Source organism: Vanessa cardui, chromosome 20 (assembly GCF_905220365.1).
Source record: "Vanessa cardui chromosome 20, ilVanCard2.1, whole genome shotgun sequence".
NCBI classification, from domain to species: domain Eukaryota; kingdom Metazoa; phylum Arthropoda; class Insecta; order Lepidoptera; family Nymphalidae; genus Vanessa; species Vanessa cardui.
The window spans coordinates 7,247,555-7,269,708 of record NC_061142.1 but is presented as its reverse complement, the minus strand read 5'-3'; the positions used below and the strand labels follow the sequence as shown (position 1 = coordinate 7,269,708).

At 33.7% G+C, this 22,154-nt stretch overlaps 1 protein-coding gene across 1 annotated transcript in view; it reads right to left on the bottom strand.

Annotated features, from left to right (window-relative positions):
• LOC124538579 (dynein beta chain, ciliary-like) overlaps nt 1–22,154 on the bottom strand; it is a 29,642-nt gene that overhangs the window by 3,756 nt on the left and 3,732 nt on the right. The window contains 64 exon segments of the mRNA XM_047115677.1: nt 4–136; nt 227–358; nt 598–779; nt 932–1,187; nt 1,298–1,582; nt 1,653–1,783; nt 2,107–2,308; nt 2,406–2,572; nt 2,890–3,049; nt 3,164–3,312; nt 3,452–3,667; nt 3,845–3,925; nt 4,013–4,275; nt 4,354–4,465; nt 4,915–5,163; nt 5,246–5,407; nt 5,492–5,569; nt 5,690–5,868; nt 5,976–6,142; nt 6,218–6,417; nt 6,529–6,690; nt 6,792–7,011; nt 7,093–7,221; nt 7,337–7,514; nt 7,699–7,891; nt 7,974–8,303; nt 8,306–8,510; nt 8,637–8,785; nt 8,967–9,305; nt 9,390–9,614; nt 10,098–10,299; nt 10,376–10,616; nt 10,703–10,859; nt 10,989–11,130; nt 11,220–11,430; nt 11,652–11,847; nt 11,956–12,134; nt 12,222–12,408; nt 12,502–12,726; nt 12,830–12,944; nt 13,333–13,463; nt 14,133–14,256; nt 14,358–14,506; nt 14,583–14,756; nt 15,016–15,180; nt 15,722–15,941; nt 16,491–16,660; nt 17,065–17,232; nt 17,377–17,471; nt 17,551–17,691; nt 17,759–17,879; nt 18,080–18,228; nt 18,330–18,579; nt 18,768–18,858; nt 18,930–19,125; nt 19,226–19,379; nt 19,476–19,577; nt 19,670–19,859; nt 19,991–20,127; nt 20,335–20,469; nt 20,594–20,785; nt 21,086–21,314; nt 21,584–21,719; nt 21,978–22,151. Coding sequence (XP_046971633.1) covers nt 4–136; nt 227–358; nt 598–779; nt 932–1,187; nt 1,298–1,582; nt 1,653–1,783; nt 2,107–2,308; nt 2,406–2,572; nt 2,890–3,049; nt 3,164–3,312; nt 3,452–3,667; nt 3,845–3,925; nt 4,013–4,275; nt 4,354–4,465; nt 4,915–5,163; nt 5,246–5,407; nt 5,492–5,569; nt 5,690–5,868; nt 5,976–6,142; nt 6,218–6,417; nt 6,529–6,690; nt 6,792–7,011; nt 7,093–7,221; nt 7,337–7,514; nt 7,699–7,891; nt 7,974–8,303; nt 8,306–8,510; nt 8,637–8,785; nt 8,967–9,305; nt 9,390–9,614; nt 10,098–10,299; nt 10,376–10,616; nt 10,703–10,859; nt 10,989–11,130; nt 11,220–11,430; nt 11,652–11,847; nt 11,956–12,134; nt 12,222–12,408; nt 12,502–12,726; nt 12,830–12,944; nt 13,333–13,463; nt 14,133–14,256; nt 14,358–14,506; nt 14,583–14,756; nt 15,016–15,180; nt 15,722–15,941; nt 16,491–16,660; nt 17,065–17,232; nt 17,377–17,471; nt 17,551–17,691; nt 17,759–17,879; nt 18,080–18,228; nt 18,330–18,579; nt 18,768–18,858; nt 18,930–19,125; nt 19,226–19,379; nt 19,476–19,577; nt 19,670–19,859; nt 19,991–20,127; nt 20,335–20,469; nt 20,594–20,785; nt 21,086–21,314; nt 21,584–21,719; nt 21,978–22,151 — 11,282 coding nt within the window.

Here is a 22,154-nt window from a genome sequence, read left to right as displayed (position 1 = left end):
CACCTTCAAAGGATCCACTCCCGGAGATAGAATAAAGAATGTAGGAGTTGTAGATGTGCTCTCTTCAAAAGACTTCTCTAGTGGCGGAGTTCTAGCTTCCGCATATTTTGTACCAAGGTTTTCTTCACAAAAAGCTCTGCAATTTATTTCGTCATGTAATTTCTTTCGGTGCTACCAGTATTTTCGATATATACCTCGTAGTTTTAACGTAAGTATTATTACTAACCCCGATGCATAAGACATGCGATCCGGCCTCAGCGCTCGAAGTATGCATAGGCGCTGTAACGATGACTTGTTCTTCCACTCTCCAGGCAACTTGTCTCTCTCTGGAGCTTCACCATCCGTATATTTTTGCCATCTATTGGAATAATTCACTTTTATATCTATTAATTTGTGCAGAACTTACCACTATATAAAGAATATTTGCTGACTAAACCATTGCTATAAAATAGTAACATTAAGTATTGACTATATTACAAGAGTGATTTGTATGTTTAATAATACTCAAGCTCAAGATATTTTACTGATTATATAAAAGAAAAGAATCCTCAATATTTTAGACGAGTCGGTAAGATTTTCATAAGAAATATTAATTACCTCTTTGTAGCTCCTTCAATATCCTTATCTAAATTTTCAAAGGCATCCATTTTAGCTAATGTAAGAATTCCTCCCCAGGAATTATTAGACAACCAAGAATACGGTGAGTTTGCCGGTGCGACTGCATACTTAAGTAAAAAGTCTAGTTCCCTTGGATCGACTTTTCCATCGGTTTGTAGAATCTATACAATAAAAATAATTAAAATGATTTTATGATCATATTTAACTGAATATCCAATCTATAGCCGAAATATCAAGTGTAGATACTTGGTTATAGAATATAAAGAAGACATATGTCGTATCATTGGTGATAAAACATCGTTAAACAACTAACCTGCAAAGTGACAAGGAACAAGAAGACCAATTTATCTTTTTCAAACAAACCACGGCTGGTGTAAACGAATACAGCAAATGTGATGCTGTCCAATAAGTTAGCAACTCGAACTTCTAACTCATCAGAGGGCTCAGCTTTATTAAGTGCATCTTTGAACACCACACTATACGCCTTGAGCGAAAATTGATACATCGGATTTATTCTGTACAAATCATTCAGTATGAAATATAAGATTGATGCTCGAGTAGCAGCGCGTCTGTAAAATACATGGTTATCTTATAAATAAAATATTAAATGTATATAATATAACGAAACATACAAGTTAAAAAAACTGAGCATTTCAATTATATTCAAAAAAATACTTGCCTATATCTTTCGCGGGCTTCATCAATCTTGACAGCGGTTACTTTTCCTTCTTCTACTTTTATTTCAATATCTGCAGCTGTCTTTTTAGTTGTTTCTAAGTTTATGACCAAAGCTGAATCACTAAGAATATCCGGACCAGCTGATGACAAGCGTTTAAGTAAGTCATCTTCAAGACTCTTTAAAGTAATCTTGAAATCATTTTGTTGTTTCGTTAGTCCTGCTCTGAGTGTTTCTAAATCTGGTCTTTCTGCTTTCACTACTTCTCCTAATAATTGTTCTTCAAGTCTAAAAAAAATGAAATATCAGTTTTATTCGTTGATTTATTGTATGAAAAAAAATACAAACATATTTTTACCCATCTCTTGTTACAGTGAAATTTATAAGAGTACATTGTGCTTGCATTTCAGGTTGATAATGAGGATTTGCCAATTTTGTTTGTATTATAAGGCGAAAATTTGGATGATAGTCAATTTCTCTGTCACCAATCTGCAATTATTACATTTGAAATTTAGAATTATTTTGTTCGAAACATTATATGGTCACTGTTACTGTTGAATCATAATATTTTTAGTTACATTAATTTTGATTGATGCGATTTTCATGTTATCATCATACCATTGATCAGGAGAATTATTATACGAAATGATAGTAACGTAATTGCCTTAATTTGATAAGTTGAATGAGTTATTTTTTATTACACCCAGTTCACTTGCTGTGTTAAAGTACAAAATACAGGATAACAAACCAATATTGTTTATGTTAAGCGGAAGTATCTTATTGATAATAGAAATTACGAAAATTCCACAGACCTTGAGTACTTTTCCTTTTCGAATAAGCACTCGTCCAAGTAAAGGCTCGAGCACGGCATCGACAGTTTCACCGATGTTCTCGAGCAGCACCACATCGCCGTTGCTTACAGCGCGTTCGATACGATCAAGGTAGTTACGTTGGGTTAGGCGTATCACAACGAGAGCGTCACCGTAGCGGGACTTAATCCATTTGATACCTTGCCTGTTACAATATAAATTTTTAGGACAATGAAAACAACTATAGTTATGGCTTTTCATTTAAATGAGAAGTTTAGCGTCAATATAAAATATTTACTTACAGCTGAGGATCGATCATAAGCGGCCATCGAGCGGAATTCGTAAGTATAGTGGCATTTTCAGTACTCATCGTGTCAGTGGGAAGACCCTCGTTATTCCAAGTCGCAACTTGAGCGTCGTCTGTCAGCATTGATAACGGCTCTAAATCTTCAGTTGTCTCAATTTTAGGCTGAAATAAAAATAATATAGACATGGTACTACGATAGCTTACGAAGAAATTCCGCTCGTCTCGTGAAATGTCTCACAATGAGCGTAATAGATTGAATATGAGAATTTAAAAGTCTAATTTGTTAACATGGGTATTGATAAAATGGGTATCTAATTCAAAACGATGGACAGACGGGCGAGCAAATGGTCGACTTGGATGGTAAGTATTCAGTACTGGTCACAGACAATACCGCAACTAAAAACATCAAGACCATGATTTTCCAAAATTATTGAAATATTTAGTAAATAATATTTCCGATTATTATTTATAACTCTTACATCCGATTTCGCAAGCGTAGGTATCCAGTCCTCGTCAATGAGTAACAAGCGATATCGACGAGTAAAACAGCCGACATAAGATATGAACGCTGTTACAACTAGTACATCTCCCGGCAGCATTACTCCGGATTCCTTTAGATCCACGACAGTTGCTGACCATCTAAGAAATAATAATCAGTATATTTATTCAAATTGGCATTTTTTACTTTTCAAAACACCAAGTTCAAATCAATTACTTAGTTGAAGTGAAACAAAATTATTAAGTATGACTAACCTTACTTTCTCTGAAGCTAAACCATTCACCAATCTGTTAGCTAAATCTATAGTAGCATTGGTGGCATCAGCTTCTGCTTGACACTTCATTTTTTCATTAACCGCTTCTTGAAAAGCTTTCAATAGCTCTTCTAATTTCTCTTCCAATTCCTGCGTTCATTATATGGAATGGAGTTATTTCGTAGCATGTTGGTTTCATGCTATATTCCATTACTAAAATGCTAACGCTAATTTTAACCCTATTTCTACAACCTATGTCTACATCAACAGTCTAAAAATTTCATTTTACCTTAATCTGGTCGGTAAGGAAAGCGAGCTTATCCCGCGCCGCTTGCAACTCTGCGTTGGCTGCATTGAGAGCTCGTCTTTTTGGCTCAACAACAACATAAACGTCGTAAAATTTGACGATGTTTATTACCCACGCGCAAAGACCAGCTGCGGCTGCTGATTTCGACATTATAAATTCTGCGTTAAATTCCGGATTTTTTATGTATGGTAATACAGCCTGCGGGAATAATAATATTGTAATTTTTTTACACGTTTCTATATTCTTTTTTTCGCTATTAATTGTTCAAATTTGTCATTTTTCTCTACAAATATGAAATACAAAATATATCCGATCTATTTGCGAGGTGTCTTAACAGCTAACATTTTATTACATTTTATATTTTTCAATACTTACTTTAATAACATCAGGGTGAATATTTTCTTTATCATAGTATACCAGGTCATATAAAAATTGATCTACTTTGGCCATCATTAGCTAAAAATAGTAAATATTAAAATTATTTTTAAAACATACGTAATACATATGTATTTTCGAGATAAAGTTTTTTATTCGTTTCAGTACCTTACATGCTTTCCACGATCTATCTTTGGGTATTTTACCCTTCTTAGAAAAAAGTACAAGTACAGCTGCTGTAACATTTACGACGGCATCTGGGGGAGACCCAAATGACTTCAATTCAGTTAGATTATTCTTGTTAAGAGTGTTTAAGGCCTCTTGGGCGGCAATCAGCGCTGGTTCCGCTTTAGCCAAATCATCAGCACAAATTTTCGCCTTTATTGTTACATCCTCTTCAATAACCTTAACTTTCTTTTCCTCTTCCGCAGCTGTTTGAAAAATATTCAAGTGTTAAAAAGGTACAACATTCCTACAAAATTTTAAAAACTGTCGAAATTTCACCTTACCGAATGCTTTTTCCTTTGATACTTTATCACTTTCAGCACCAACTACTTCAATGAGTTCTTCTGCAGCTTTGTTTTTCACTTTTAATATTTGCTCTTGCTCAGCAAGAGTTACCTACCATTTAAATGTACTTTTATTGAATATACTGCTTAATAAACTATAAAGTTACTTTTTGTATATAATGTAAGAAATTTATATGTACCCACAAATTTTTACTAAAATATTGTTATGTTCAGTGTATAAAAAGAGCTGTAAAATCATTGTTAGTCAGTCGGTCGTTATGCTGCTGGTCGTGAGGTTCGATCCGTGAGAACCGTACATGTAAAAACGCGCATATAAAGTTATTAAAATTGGTAGTTGTGAAGTGTAAGAGTGAAAACTATGTTCAATTTGTGAATTGTGTAAAACTACATATTGTGTAATATTGTGTATTGTGGAAGTTTATTGTATACAGTGAGTGATAATTTATGGAGAATGATTAAAAAGTGTTAAAGTGCAGTTGGTGTTTTTATTATAACCGCTACCCTTCTGAGATTATTTTACAATAATAAGCATATTTATACCTTCAAAATAGCTACGTCAGCAGCGCACGATGCTAACTTTTCTAAGCCGTTTTCAAGTCTGAATATCATCATTTTTAAGTTGTTAGTCTTCTCGGTTAACAGTTTACCGTATAATGAAATCTGTTCTAAGAAAGTTTTTGGCGTAGTATAATTATACCGACGCTCATTTTGGAAATATACAGCTGACATTTGATTTACACTTTGATGTACATGCGACATGAAGCACGCAACCGGCTCCACAAGGTCAGCCTAAAAAATTAAAAGATTAAAAACATACTTAAGTGACACTACCCAATAATTCCCATATGCATAATAACATGAAAATTCATACTGGTAAAGCCTCCACTTCAGAGATGAATCTCTTAGACACAGATCGAAGTGCTTCGCGAGGCCATTCATGGAACCAATTGATAGCCGTACAATTGACAATTGAAGGGAATTTTCGCGACCTAATTCGGAGCGTAGCACCCACCGGGGAAAAGCATAGCACAACCTGTAAAATAAATACTAAGTATAATATTGAATCATCATAAGTGTAAAGAAGCAGTTAGGCATGGTACTAATCAGAATTACCTACCTTTAACATAGTTCTCACTCTATTAATGAAAAATCTCCAACAATTTTCGCGTGTATCTTGAACACCAGACGCTTTTGTCTAAAATTAAAATTAATGTAATAGTATTTGTATACTTATACAATAAAAATCGCATTAAAGGCAATTGATTGAATTCGACTTTTGTTTTAAGGTACAAAAAAAATGAGTTGTAAGGAGTACCTCTCCTCTGACACCATTAATAATGTTCTCAATCTCGTCATCAGCGAAAAGCTCAGGGATTTCACCCGAAGCCAACAAGTCGTTGATGAGGACAAGAAAGCGTTCGTCAGCTACTTGTGCGTCTGTCATTAAGAACATATTACCGATGTTCTTTAAGCCTGCTTTTATGTTCAAGGCGGCTGTAACAAACGAAACGGCCCTTGATTGTAAAAAATATTGTTTTGAAGATTACTATAATAAATACGTATTTAGTAAATATGAATCCTATGTATTAATCTTATTTTACCGAGATCGACTTTAAGATCATTGATACTGTATCCTTTACGAAGTTGGATTTGGAAAACTTCAAGCGAAGATATAAAAGCTGACAATCGTGATAGAGACTGCTTCCCAGATCCTCCAACGCCTACTAGTAAGGCATTTCCTCGGGGAGCTTCTAATATTCGGTTTATTCTAAAAATATATATAAACGATTAAACTTTAGCTAGGAGTAACGTATTTGCAAATAAGAATACATGTAATTAGTACCTGCAGATATGATACATAGCATCTTCAAAAAGTACTAGATTCATTGTCGCAACGAGGTCATTATAAGACGAGAGAGACTCGTCAAGCAAACGTTTTATTTGCGCCCAATCTCGGATGGGGAAATATTTAGGATCACCGATACCCTCCGCAAAGTGGCAATAGATTAAGGGCTTCTCGAACACTACATTTTCGTCGAAATCCTGATAATATTTTATTCCAAGGGTAAATATAATAATAACTTGCCAATACATAATTTAAAAAATCTACAATAAATACATATGTAGAAACAAGCTTTAAAAACGAAAACTTACTTCACAATTTTTCTTTATAACATCTGTAATCAGCTTGTTGAAATTTTCACTGTCGAATGAATCTACCAACTTATCTGAATACACACGAGTTGCTTCGTGCATCCACAGCCTGATCAATTCTGACTGTGCTTTTATGGCATCGCCTGTTGTGAATAGTATACCCTGAAAATCAAGTAAAAACTTATAAGATACTCTGGGATCATATACAAAAAATTGACGGATATCATTCTCATATCATATTGAAACAAAACTGAACATGTTACCTGGAAAATATTGGAAAGATCCCTAAGATTGAAGATATAATGAAATTTAATAGCTGTAGGAAGGAACATTGATGAGAGCTTCGTATGAAGAGCAAGCGCCGCGTTAACTAGTGGTTCTGCATAGCGCTGAACAATGATATTAAACTTGTTCAACGGATTAGCTAGATGTTGCGAGAGAATCTGCTTGTAGATGTGGAAGCATGCATCCAGTCCTGGAAAACTGATATAATTTTATAAGATTATAGCATTTCTTTGATTGAAAATTATCTATCCAGATAATTTATCATACAGCAATCAATACCTCACGGCAAATGTACAGAAGTGTCTCTGCAAACGTGGATCGATAGTGAACGAACCAGCGGTTGGGTTCATACACGAGACAAACATGCAATTCGATATATCCTTAAGACTTAGTTTCTGTCTATCATACCTGAAATAAATAATATTAATTAAAGTGGTAGTACATTACGCCCCTTCAATTCGAACTTAGCATTTTAGTAGAACACAGAAAATTTTAATTATCAAGATAATATAGCTCGACTTACCAGTGCCGATAGTCCATAAATTGCCTGATGAGCGTATGAGGCTGGACTGTACCGTACGTGTCTACTTCTGGCATATTGAGATCATCCACAAAGTAAATCATAAATTTGCTACCAGGCGGTCCAAAATTACGACCTGACTTTTTCTCCAACGGCTTTTCGAGTACTTTTTGTATCATTTCTAATAGGAAAAACGATACACTTTTCTTACTGGTTAATGCCACTTACAAAATTGCCACAACATTTCTTTATAAATAAAAGCATACCTATCTACAATAGAACTACATAAAACGTTCTAAACATGTATATTATTAATAAGAAAAATATTAATTATATAAATATCAATACTATGTTAAACTACGAACCTGATGTTGTATAAAAATTAAGTGGAACGTTAGTTATTGCGAAGTTTTCGGATAGAGAATTTAACTTCGCCGCTACACTGACAGTTTTGCCGCTTCCGGCGCTGCCCACTAACATCACTGGTTTCTGCTTCGCAATCAAAAGATCCATAAAGAACCGGATGCGAGTTGTTTCAGACGTTGATACTAAGCATGACTGTAATACATTCACTTTTATTGTAAGATTTCTATTTAAACCAAAACCAATACTTTCGTTAGAATCCAAGTATTTTACTTACTTGGAGCGGTATATCGGGATCCAATTCAAATGTTTCGACTTTTTCTGCCCATGGTAAAAACTTCTTCGTCTCAGGGTCAATGAAGAAACCAAATACATTGCCCGTCGATGGAAACTTAATTTGTTTAAACTCGTTGCAGAACCATTTGCTGAACTCATTTCGCCAATCCACAAGCTGATCTTGAAAGAGACCAGAGCCAAAGCCCCAAACAATACAAAACACAAAATATGTTTCGTACCTAAAAGAAAATAAAACCATTTTGTGTGAATAATAATTAAGAAATAAAAGCAACAGACTTTTAGTAATATAACTTCTTACCATTCCTTGGGACAATCAGTTGGTAAAAGACTTTTATTGAGGAAACACTCAAGTAGATAACATGTCAACTGAATCTGCTGAAGTTCGCTGAGAGGTGTGATGCGCTTGTACTTCTTACATGACTCTAACAGAGATGGAATGTACTTATCAAACATTACTGTTAGCATTGCTTTTTCAGACTCATCATCTCGTGTTGTTTCAATCCATGAAGCCACAAACCTTTAACCAATAAAATATAATATAGCTCAGCTAAGACATAGACATGAAATGAGATGGTCAATATTCTACATATATTCATTTTTTTTACCTTTTTTACCCTTTATATACAGTATAAAATATACTTACGGGTTCCATCCTAAATCTTGTGGATTTATATATAAAATGCCTGCGCGAGATACAGTGGCAGGAGTAGCTGTTCTCAATGTGGCAATTTCAAATAATAACCTCATTGATTTCGTAAGAGCGATTCGCTCATTACTTGCTAATGTTAATACCTAAAAAAACAATACATTATTTTATATAAGTGAATGCAAACCAAATCGTTAGATCATAGTATCATTGAAGGATAAATTTGGACGAAACAGGTGAAAGAATTTAATTTTTATCATGCAAATTTTGGTGTATCCTAATTGATAATACTATTGTAATTATTGAAATATGAAAACGTTATTTAACCTTATTATCATCCATTAAAGTATTTAAGCTCTCGATCCACATAGGGTCAATGTCTCCATCGAGTACAATCCATTTTGGTCCATCGCCTGGCATATTAGCCATGTCCCGCATTATCGTAGAAAATAAACCATCTTTCCACTCTCTCGTTGCTGGATTTATAATACCGAATAATTCATCGTTAGTAACCGCTTTTGGGTCAAGGTCGTTGTAGTATGGCTTCATTTTTAGCATTTGGTAAGTTTTATGAAGGCACTGCCATACCATAGACTTGCCTGTACCCGCAAATCCATTAATGAATACTGAATGACGCACGGCGAAGAGTTCTACAAGTTGTACCATCTGAAATTGAATAACATTTTAGAAATAGATACAATTTTTTTTTTCTTTATTCTTGCAATTTATGAGTATTATAAAGGTTTTTACCTTTAAAATAAACCCAGCTTCCGGTTGAAGTTTCATTGACACAGCACCGTCATAAAGTTTTTTTTCAAAATCCAAATCTCTTTTTCTTGGCACATCAAGAGCAGGAAACAAATCACCAATAAGCCCCATAAACACCGGCATATCATCCGTTACAATTTTAGGTATGTTGAAATCTCTTAGAGCTCTCATCAATACTTGATCTTCAGGCCTTAGTCGATCACCTCTCTTATTAAGAAAACAATACATAGTCATTTTTGTATCAACAATGTTCAATCGTACAATTTTATTTGAGGTGTTCTTATTTCTATGATTGTTTAAATAGTTTAAATATACATGACATGTAAGCAATATCATAATTCAGTATTAAGCCAAATAAACATTAGAAAAATGAACAGAACCATAGTAGTATAGTAGAATAATTCATGCGTCTATTTTTTTATCACTTGTGCTTAGGTAGAATTTGATGTTGGAGATAGAATTTCCAAATTTTAATAATTATTAAGCATTCACTTAGAACGCGCCGGGACCAAATATTTTTCTCCATTTGTATTCGCATTTAATAAACCAATTATCTAACAACCTATTACAATAGTTCCATATATAGATTAGATTAGACCTAATTGCATCAAGAGAAGTAAACCAAATATAAAACACTACAATAGGAAATTGAACAAATTATAGAAATTACTAAAAGCGTAAACCGCATACTTTTAAAGATCCAGCAACCACAAGTACCGACTTGATGGCTCTTAAACCCCAATCGTAATGGTCCTGCTTCGATAACAGCTCTCGACAAAGCATGTAAAGCGTGATAAACTTGCGAGCCAGCAGACGGGCGTCTTGGAAACCCTCCGCGACTAACATGATCTCGCAAATCAGTTCAAAGTCAGGTACAACCATAGCACAAGGTCTGTAACGACATATATAATTGCAATCCGTATATTTTTTAAAGTCACAAATTCATTGTTATAATTGTTTAAATATACCTAAACAGAGCTTTTAGATTTTCTGGTAATTCTGTCCTTCCTGCATATCCTGGATTCATAGTGATAAACATTCCTATTGTGGGAATAAGCGCAATGATTTCACCCATAAAATCAAACTTCTTCTTCTTCGCTTTAATTGCATCAAGAACACTCTTTACTTGCACAGATACTACTGATAATACTTCAACAGATATTCTATTGAACTCATCAAAGCACCCCCAAGCACCAGTTTGAGCCAATCCTGTAAAATATTAAACGTAAATGAATACATGATCAATAAAGTCCCTTAACATATGGTACAGCAGAATTCGTTCAAAATGCGAGTACCTTTATAAATATTGCCACAAGATTTGTAGTCCATTTGTTCGGAACAGTTAAACACATAGACCATTATACCTAGAGCTCTACCTAAATCTTTTGTTGTTTCAGTTTTACCAGTTCCTGCTGGCCCCGCTGGTGCTCCACCCATAATCAGATGAAGACTCTGAACGAAACAAATTAATCATGATTTATGAAAATGGCCTATTATGAGATGATGCACCATATTCTCTATTATTTTATATTATTTTAATCTAGTCATCATTATTACATAGCAGATGTAAAATTAACTTGCCTGAGTTAATGTTATATAGCATCGATCTGTCAAAGGAGTAATTACAAGTCTAGGCGTGTTGCCCAAATACTCATAATCATATAAAAACTGTGCATCGCAAATATTAGCGAAACAATTGTTTAACTTAATATCCCATCGATGCCTGAACAAACCAAAACCAAATATGTTAAAAAACCATGGGAACAGATAACCAAAAACAATAAAGAAATGCATTATATTATAACAAGATACCTTAGTTGACTCTGCCACTGAAAGGCAGTGGATGTCTCTACTTTAGCAACTATAAGTTTGGCTACCACATCTCTTGAATGTACGTCAATAGTACAAATAGTCATAATTTTCTGTCGATCTCCGACTGTTAAGTCTCCCAATAGCAAAACGATCAGTGCATTTAATTGTGCTATTTGTTTCTTCTGATAGTCTTTGAGAGCATTTTCATAGCCTGTTTTTTTAAAAACGTTCAATAATATTGAAAAATATATTATTACAGCCGATAAATATAATAAGTCAAATATAAACAAAATATTTGATAATATAAACGAAAAACTGTTTATGAGCCACTAGATACACTATATAGTGTCTGGTTGCAATACTTTACTATTATTATTATATGTAACTATTATATATATTTGTTGAAAATTATAACTGTAGGATTGATATTACCTTCTTCGAGTTTTTCAAATGCTTGATTGGTTTCCGTGGTCCACCAAATCTGGGTCCCAACCAGTGCGGGCTGTGCCGGCCAGTCGAACACCCATTCGTCACGAGGTTTGTCCTCATACGATTTTACACTATGTTCAAAAATATCGCGTAACGTGTAACGCATACAATCCGTTACACGGTTGAGCCACAACTCAACCTGCGTAAATATTAAAGTTATTAAAAATATATATTATTTTTAGTACATTCTCCCTAAAATTAAACTCAAATATTGCAAATAATTTGAAACTATAAGATTGCGAGATACCTTGCCAGAACAATCACAACATGGAGCTTTAAACGGTACATGTTCTTCGTTTTCTTTTGAGATCATTTCAAACGCTTGCTTGCTGCCTGGCTTTACGAACACCAATTTTGCTAAATTGTCATACAACTTTGAGAGATGGCGACAGACTGCAGGAGGATTATTCCCGTTGGACAATATATCTTAAAAATGAAAAATAACCAGTAAACACTATAGTCGACTCTAAATTGATTAGAATTTTTCTTATTTTATTAAGTATTTAAATATACCAAGCAAATCTGCTGAAGATACGAAATAAAAGCGAGGATAGGCCAAACGCTTCGTTTCCAAGTAATCATTAAGAGCTTTTTCACACAGATTTAATGCTGACATTAGCTCCTCTAATTTGTCCAAAAGTCCAGGTTTATTCGTTGCTTGGACTACGTTTGGTGTCGCGGCTACATCTTTTAATAGTTCCTAAAATTATATAGAATACTAGTAAACAATCATTTATCTTAATCAATATTGTGTGGAGTCAATTAACTATAAACTATTTTGTAATATTTTTACCTTAAACGTTCTATCAATCATATCAAATCTCTTTGAATCCTCTGGTAATTGAGCGCGTATATCATCAGAGCCTACGAAAATACTCTCGAGGTACTGCCACTTGCGCTGCACTTCGAACCATAGAGCAATAACTGCATCAGCTGTTCCTAGTTTCTTCTGCCATGCCGTCACTTCCGTTTCATAAAATCCGATAAACTTCGACGACATCATATTTTGTACTTGATTCTAAGAATGAAATCTAGCGTTAGATTTACCATTGGAAAGTATAATTACTTATATACATTCATTATGATCAACAGTAACATTTTATCATTGTATAATATTTAACCTGATTGTCTTCCAAGGTCTCCACCAATTCTTCGCTTGCCTTTGGCAACTTAGCACCAGTTCTATCATGGACTGTATATTCAAATTCCATGATAGACCAAGTCACCTCGAGTTCCCTAGAAATTTAACAGTTTTATATTAAAAAATAAATAAATAAGAAAGTGTCCTAATCATAATATAACTGTCTCGTTAGGCTATTTGAACAGTTTGAACCCCAGTGCGGGCCCATAAAACTTATCAGCCTGAAAGTATTCTATTCCCGGAATCTGGAAGTTAGAAGTATGTCCGCGCTCGTACCTTGAAAAACACCGTTGATAGTGCCCCTATGTCCCGTGGGGAAATTGACTAATCTGTCAAGACATTGGCGGCGGCCAGGAGGCAATAAGTATATTTTGAGGGTTTGAGACTTACCTGAAGTATTATCAATTAAACATACCTCATAAAAATAATCGTATGTACCTAATGGTGATTATTGTCAGAATCTTAATGATATAATAAAATTACTTGAGAGTTTTTTCCATTGCAGCTTCCTTAACGGACTTATCGACTATTGTCTTAACTTCTTCCTCATATTTGTGAAGATTTAATGCTAATAAGTCTGCTAGCGTTGTATCATCATCGATATGGAATTTAACCTAAAATAATAGTCATTGCTTATGCTTATATTTAAACTCCATTAAACCAATATGAACGAATAAGAATGTAATTCTCACCTTATATTATTCGATTAATGCGTGATTCTACATCTAAGCTATGATCTATACATAAATGAATATGGATAAATAAAAAAAAATGACATGTAACATTTACAAAATAAATTCTGATAAAATCAAAAAATGACTGAAAATGAAAAAATGAAGTGTTTGACTGAGTCTTCCCTCTTGTTGGAATTAATTGCAAGCCACTTTTTCTTATTTCTTGTAAAGTGTAGGACCTCTTTAAGCTTGTAAATTTATGTCCATAATTAACACATTCCTGTAACTTCGGTCTTCTGAAGTCTTGTAACTGCACATTATGATGGTTTGCTCCAATATCTCCGTCTTCCGGGGCACTTACCATTGTATCATCTAATGAATTGGCTAAATCTTCTAATGATTTAAAGTCATCTAAAATTTCGATCAGCGAAATACGACTTCGTATATTATGTTTCGATGAAAATGGAATGGAAGAAAGATGCTTTCTTTCAATGGATAGGATGAATGAATGTGCAGCTTTCTACATAAAACAATATAATATTAAAATAGTAAGTGCGTGAAATTAATCAAAACTTAATGTATACTATTCATGTTAAGTTCATTTATTACCTTTGTTGCCATCATTAACTCAACCCAATGTCTATCTTTGATTGCTGGATTTTGCAGATCAGTAACTGCTCTTAGCGATGTCATCAAATTCTTGATTGTTCCTTCTATTGAAAGATATGGTTCCCTAAAAATTGATTCATTATTATGAAACTGTACTGTTTGCAGTTCTAAAACAGACGTATTCTCTTTTACTTTATTAAGTGAACGTAATTTATTTGCACTAACCATACTCTCATGTCTTTGTCTAGCTGTCGCAAGTCTTTCGTGAAACGTTTACATTCTTGATCCATTCCATCAGCATCTATTTTCTTCCATGGAGACTTCTTCCAGAACTCAATTGTACCCATCACCAAATTATAATAATCCCAGAGTTGCTTGAATTATAATACATAAATAATTATAAATACCGACTCATACGACAGCAATCTTTGAAATTAAAAAATAATTTACCTTAGCCAGCTTCAGCTCTCGACGGCATTGCTTTAAATTTTTCTCGTCTGGCGGCTGTATGTCGAACAGTCCACAAGATTTTTTCAAGCCTTTTACAATTTCTTCAAAGTGTTCAAGTTCTTGGTGGACTTTGTCTATTTGTCTATACGGTTCTTTGCAACTTTCGAGGAATATCTGTCATAATGAAGAAAATATTATATATCTTCAAATATTACAATTACTAATATCAGTTTTTTTTTTCTTTTCTTTCAACTTCTTGTGTAAAGGTAGACAATATATATCATACATTTTAATTGCGATTCAAATAATATTTTCGGTACTGCATACTCTATACTTAACAATAATTTGAAGAGACATAAAACAAGAGACATAGATGTAGAAAGTGATGCTTGTGTCATCATTGATCGCCATTATTGTTGAATATGACAATTACCTCTTTGAGCTTAAACTGATCTCGATACATGGTAATGCGCAGGTTAATGAGGGCAACTCGCTTAGCAATCAAAGCTGCCTGCGCCGCCTGCATCGGTGCCACTTCATTCTTCATCACCGTCGCTAGTTTCACGAGGTTACGCCACCTTTCCGGTAGCACATCCAACTGTATTTATTAATTAATTTTATTAATTCTTTATATTTTTTTAATAATAAATTTTTAGTGTTACGTTATTTATAATTATATTCAATATTTATGCCTAACGAAAGAAATATTTAATCTTACCAATGTGTGCACCGAATATTGATGATTTGGAGAATACTTCTAAAGTCCAAAGGAAAGCATGAAAATCCAAAACGCATTTCAGTGATAAGTTCTAAATTAAAGTAATAATCCCAATACGTTTCTATCTATATTTTTATACCTAAACATTCTAAACATAAATTCTCATAGCTACTTGTCTAATCAAGATTATGTCCATTTCGGTTTATATAGAAATAACGGTCGCCTAACTAAGCTCCTGTTTTTGGGATTGGCCGTCTGTTGTTGGGCATAAAATGTAACCGAAGTCCTTTCTTGGGAACTGCAAGCTTGCTTCATACCAAATAACATTCGGTTCAGAGGTTTGACTATGAAAGAGCAACTGACAGACAGACAGATTTACTTTCATATTTATAATATTAGTATAGATAATTTAAACAATGACCTGCTCATACGTCTCCTCAGGAAATTCAACGCCGTATTCTTTAAGCACGTATATTATATCTCTGAGTGGCTCGAACATCAATTCTGTACCGGCATCTATCTTTGCCTTTACTTCATTGAGAACACCCATTACTTTCAACAAGCCTTCGTAGTCATCTTCCTCCAGCTCCACGGATAATTCTTTAGAAGCATATGCAATGAATTTCTCCAGATCGTTGAGACTGGAATCATAAATATCATTCTCATATCCAAGATTTTATATTACTTGGCAAAAGCAGATTTTTGTAACAATCTTTATTATATAGCCGAGTGTGAGTGAGCCGAGATCGTCCAGTGGTTAGAACGCGTGCATCTTAACCGAAGATTGCGGCTTCAAACCCAGGCAAGCACCACTATATATACATGTGCTTAATTTGTGTTTAAACATCGTGAGGAAGCCTGCATGTGTCTATTTTCATAGAAATTCTGCCACACGTATATATTACACCAACCTCCATTGGAACAGCGTGGTGGAATATATTCCAATCCTTCTCCTTAAAAGGGAGAGGAGGCCTTAGCTCAGCAGTGGGAAATTTACAGACTGTTGTTGTTCATAGTATAAATTAGACTCCAAGTTACAATAAGGTTTGTTGTTGTACTATTTATTAACGTTAGGAAATTTTAGTATGACATTTGTTGTGGTACTGAGATAACTGACTGATTGATATCAAATTTTTGTAACATTAATTTCATATATTGTTAAGAAGCTCTTATAGAATAGCCGATATTACCTTGTTTGTACATGATCTTTTAGATTTTGCTTGTAAAGATTACTCCATTTGCAAATTATATTCATGATCGCTTGGGTTAACCGTTTTAAGTCCAACTTCAGCCATCCGTTACATAAATAGTCAGAAGGCAATGATGATACTTCAGCATATAGCGAGTTAAACTTGTCAATCTATTGGTATTGAAAACATATATTCAAAGTTTGTAAAAATCAGTTTAAATAACAAAACACGTTATTGATATACGAGTAATAAATATTTTTACTGCTGTAGGATTTTGTCTAAATAGGCATCACTCACGAATTAGTAAATATACCTTCAAACTTCAACAACATAATAGATGATGATAACTACTGAGTTTTTTGCCGGTTCTTCTCGGTAGGATCTACTTTCCCAACCGGTTATAGCTTCACTTAATATAGTTATTAAATGACGATTCAAAAGTGGTTGTAAAAGCTTACTTGAATGAAGTATATTTTGATTCGATTTGATTTGATTTGATTGTTGACATGAGTGATACATTCAAAACGCATTAAAAAAGGGAATACATATAAATTTTAAATATAATTAGATTTACTTCTTTCTGATACTGTTCCAATTTAGGCTTAGCTTCGGGGGGATCACAGCCGTTGTCGTAACGATACTTGTCGAACTCCTCCGGGGGAATTACACGACCATATTTTAGAAAACCAGCTAGCACCTCTTGTCTATCTTCTAACCACAGCGGAGCATATTTCTCATATTTCTAGTAACAAAATAAATATGTTAACTCATATTTAAATTTTATGTCGCACTCGGTTTTTTTTCGATTACCTTAATTATTTTCTAGGAAAACATTATATTTACCAAATTTATTTAGTTTAATTGGGACAACTTTTAATGTACTTACGGATGCATATTGTACAACATCATTAATACTGTTTTCAACCCGTTTCAAAATATCATGGTAAAGATCTATCATGGCATCTTCATTTTTAATATCGTCTGTAATAAAATATAGTCAGTTGTCTTAAGTTCAAGCTACCTTATACCTATATAATCAATAATGTTTGTAAATATATACCTTCATAAGTAGGGATCGGTACGATAGGATCAATGCGTGGAAACATAGTTGCTTGAAGAAACATGTCCTTCATCATTTCCCGAAGTGTATCATACAAACCACCGGAGTCATCGAGATCCAAAGATGGTGAGAAATAAATGTCTGAAAATTAAATAGAAGATTAACGATTTTTATACATGAACCATTTTACATTTGGTTAAGATCTTACCTGGGTCTCTCAATTCCGCAAGTACTTCTAAAAAGGCTACCCTTGGACCCTTCTCCAAATCGGTCTGCTTTTCAAATAAATCGAGGCTCGACTGAATCGCTTTCATCACATGATTTGATACCTACACATAAATAATATGTTTATCTAAAGTTATGTCGCGGAATAGAGCACTCGTATTTGCGTACACATTTCTGAATGAAGTACCTATATTGAGTTTGTAGTTGTTGAGGATTAAATTATTTATTATTAGTTTATTGGTAAGTTTAATTGTAAATGAAATCTAATTTAATATCAAAATACATTAAAATTCATATTCCTTACAAGACTGTCCACATACTGCACATAAGCAGGCCACCGTGCAACGCGAAATGCTTCTTCCTCCATTTCTCGTCGTTCTTCTTCAATATCAGCTAGTTCTTCTGGATCTAGTTCCTCCTCTTCTTCCTCAGCTGGAGAGTCAACTTCTTCGCCTTAACGAACATTTTCTTGTCAATTATTTTGTAATTTATGATTATTTCAAGGAATTAATTTTACAGAGCAAAATGCGCAGAGAACAGAGCGAAACACTAACCCTCATCACGACGTGCCTGTCTCTCCTGTTTTTCGGCTTCTTTAGCTTCTCTTTTAAGACGTCGTGCCTCTCGTCGCTCGAATTTAGCCTGAGCTATCTCTGCCTTTTCTCTCTCCCTCTCCTCCCTTGCTATACGTTTAGCCTCCCGTTGCTCCATAATTGCTTGTATCTTTTGAGCCCGAGCAAGTCGTTCCTCTTCATCCATAGTCGACTCATCTACTTCTTCCAATTCCTCCTCTTCCTCGTCCGACTGTTTCATAATGTTTTTTATTATTAATAATATTAGTCACTTTATACAAGAATTTAATATTATTAGTTATCTTAATCCTGCCTAAAAATGTGATACTTTGCAAGTTAGATAATTACATCGAAGACGTTTTACGGTTACGTGTACATAACCGTTTTCATAAAACATAATGAACGTATCCTCAATATTACCTCTTCCTCTTCTTTGATATTGAAAAATAGATTATAGTTATCTTTCAATATGTGTAGAAATTCGGCGTGACTTTGGAGAATCTTGTTTCGACTGTAAAATTCAAGATTTTTTATTCAAGTTATTTTCGGATTCATTAATAAGAATATATTAATGTTGCTTACCGTGCAACTAATCTAGGATGTCGTTCATTAACAGCTAGAAGTTCCAGCTTTTCCGGATTCTCTTTACGGTTATGAAGAGGCTTATCACCCCAAGCTGCTATGTTAGAGAGACCACGTCTCACATTATTTTGTGCTGTTAGTACTCTTTCTTGCAGCGTATTTATTGCTGTATAAACTTCTGCCATCCATTCTGTGACTTGATAAGACATTTTAAAATAAAAGTTAGAAAATATTATCCGAAATAGCTATTGTTAGGTTGAAAAATGTTTAAGTTACATTGTAATTATCAAACTTACAATCATCATTCCAGGTAAGCTCTTCCACGCCTCTACCAAGAAGATGATCGATCGCCGATATTTCTTTTTCGATCAGAGCTACTTCTGTTTCATGACTTCCCTCTCGTATTGCATTGTACCACGCAATGGCACGATTGAGGCGATTCATATCATACTACACGCATCATAAACAAATAAACGAAATAATTAAATTGAACAGTAAGTTCATGAAAAACTAAATAGTATAATCTGTATCATAAATAAGACCAACCTGTAACTTTTCATTCCTGGCATATAAATCTAATCCATCTTGCGGAATTCCTTGTTTTTCCAAATATTTCATATACCGAATCTCTCTCAGCAGCATCACCAACTTTACATATATCAAAAAAAAATTACAATTATATTCTTTTTATTTATTACTTCTGTTGTATATTACCTTTAAAATATCTCATTTTTACGTACCTCGGAGCTAAAATTATTTCTAACAAAAGGAGGATCACGATATATGAGGTTTTTGGCGAGGTGCAATTTGCAAATATTAGGGACGGTTGTACACCACTGCTTAAACTGACGGTCTTCTAATTGGTTAAGGTAACTTAGCATCTCATTATGTTTTTGTTTCATATATAAGGCGTTTTCCGAGTCAGTGATTCTAAAATATCAACATAAAATAATGTCAACTTAGGAACAATTATGCACGAAAGGCTGGCCTAATGGACATAAAGCAAAATAAAATAAAACATCAGCAAAAATCAATCTTTCAGAATTACGGTATGTGCTTACGGATCTTCAAATAAAATGAAGTCTTCCATCGGCATTTGTATTCTTCGCCGTAACTTATTGATCCACCACATTATTCCAGCTACAGGAGGCAAATAAGGATCTACCATTGGTCTCTCTACACCTTTAGGGTTTAATTTCTGTGAAAGGAAATAATTTTTAGATCCCGATAATTCTCTTTCAAATCCAATCCGTACTTCGATTATATAAAAAGTGTATGTTGGCACTTTTTCTTTTAAAATGCTCGTTACTTTTTATTTCAGAAAAATCACGGTAAAGAATAAAATTATCAAATCAAATAGATAAATTATTTTTAGTTCGAATAAAACTAATAAAACTTCACTTACCGCCATTTCTTCATCAAATATTTCTTTAACTGCATCAAGGTTTGAATGCATGAAATCTAGTAACTTGGCTACTTTCGGTTTTAATTCATTTTTAATAATAGGTCGTTGGTAAAGGTCTCCTATAATTTGGAAAAACTGAAAAAAAATATTTTACTTTAGTCAAATATCTAAATTCATCAAGTCAAATCATTGAAGTTACAGTAACAAATGAATTATATAAAAATTTTAAGATCCCGAATTATTAATTCACTGTCCATGCCTTATAGAAATGTTCCAAATCATGGCATTCGTCCAAGCCCTGCGAGAATAGTGAAGCCAGTCTTCTATCAACATCCTCTAAAACCCCCATATGCTTATCATAATCCGATAAAAATCTCGTATCCTCAGGATCCGCAGGATCGTAGGTAATATTGCCAAGATTTTGATAAATCAACGTGTATTCTTCTAAAACCTGACACATTTACCCAAGTATTAGAAATTCAGTTAAAAAATACACTTTAATAACAATCATAAAATATTATAAACGAAATCGATTCAAAACAAAAATATATATGTTAATAAGTATTGTACATTTCAATAATAAAATTTACTTTAATAATTATATTATATATATTAATATAGTAACGATATTTTTAGCTACGAGTTTAAAGAGAAATTACTTTTACTGTATAATTATTGCAAGTATATAAAATGTCGCATTATTTTGAAATAACTAAATCCTTTCCTAAACAACATTTTTCACCGTAATCACCTTCATACACTCCGTACTTAATATCTTGCCTCTGAGACCTGAAAACTCTACTTTCTCCAATTTAAGTATTTCGACGGTAGCCTCAACAATATTCTCGATCATCTTCAATCTCTTCATAAAAGTGTTAAAGCGCATGAAGACACGATCGAAATCGAAGGACCATCGTACGGGCATAACGCCCGGTGGAAAGAACGTATGAACTTTATCACGGTTCATTTCATAGGTATCGCTGTAATTAAATAATTTTATCATATAAATTTTGTCTTGAGATGTAATTTATCACAATGCGGGTTGGTGGACAGTGGTGGTAGTTATCCATAAATCCGCATTGGTGCAGAGTGGTGGAATATGCTACAAATCTTCTGATCAAAGAGAGAAAAGGCCTTGTCTTGCCTTGCTAGGAGGAGCAGTGAGAAATTTACAGGCTGTTAATGTAAAAATGTGAAATGCGCTACCATCAGACTTAGAGAAATCAGAACATTTATTAAAGACGCTTACATAAAATGGTTAAGAACACCCATCGCCTTTCTCAGTTTTATCAACTGCTCGTCGGCATCTCCTTGGAATATTGACATGGGGTCTACTGAATTCGTACATTGTTGGATTACTAGATTGCATACTTCACGTAATAGTGCTAAAAAGTTACCAAAAAAGTTGTAGTTCAAAATAATAGTTTCAGTTTTAAGAATGTAGAAAATATTAGTTGCTAATTAAAAGATTACAAACTTTGCATGATTGCATTGTAAACAAAGAAACGAAAAGAACGTGCTATTTAAGCCAAAATATCCAATGATATTATTAAAAATACAAATTATTGTGATTCATAACGGTAAATAATGTATATGTCAAGACAAAGCATTGATAATTTTAAGTAAGATCAACTAATTCTTACGTATTAGCTTTTCCACGTTACAATAATACCGCGAATTTCCCCAAAGCAACCCAATACAGTGAAACATTGGCCTTATTAGAGCTTTCCCATCAAAAAAATCACTTCCTTCATAGGTTTCGAAATGTTGTACCAAAGGCTTCTGATAAACATAAATATCTCTGCATTCTATTATGGCTG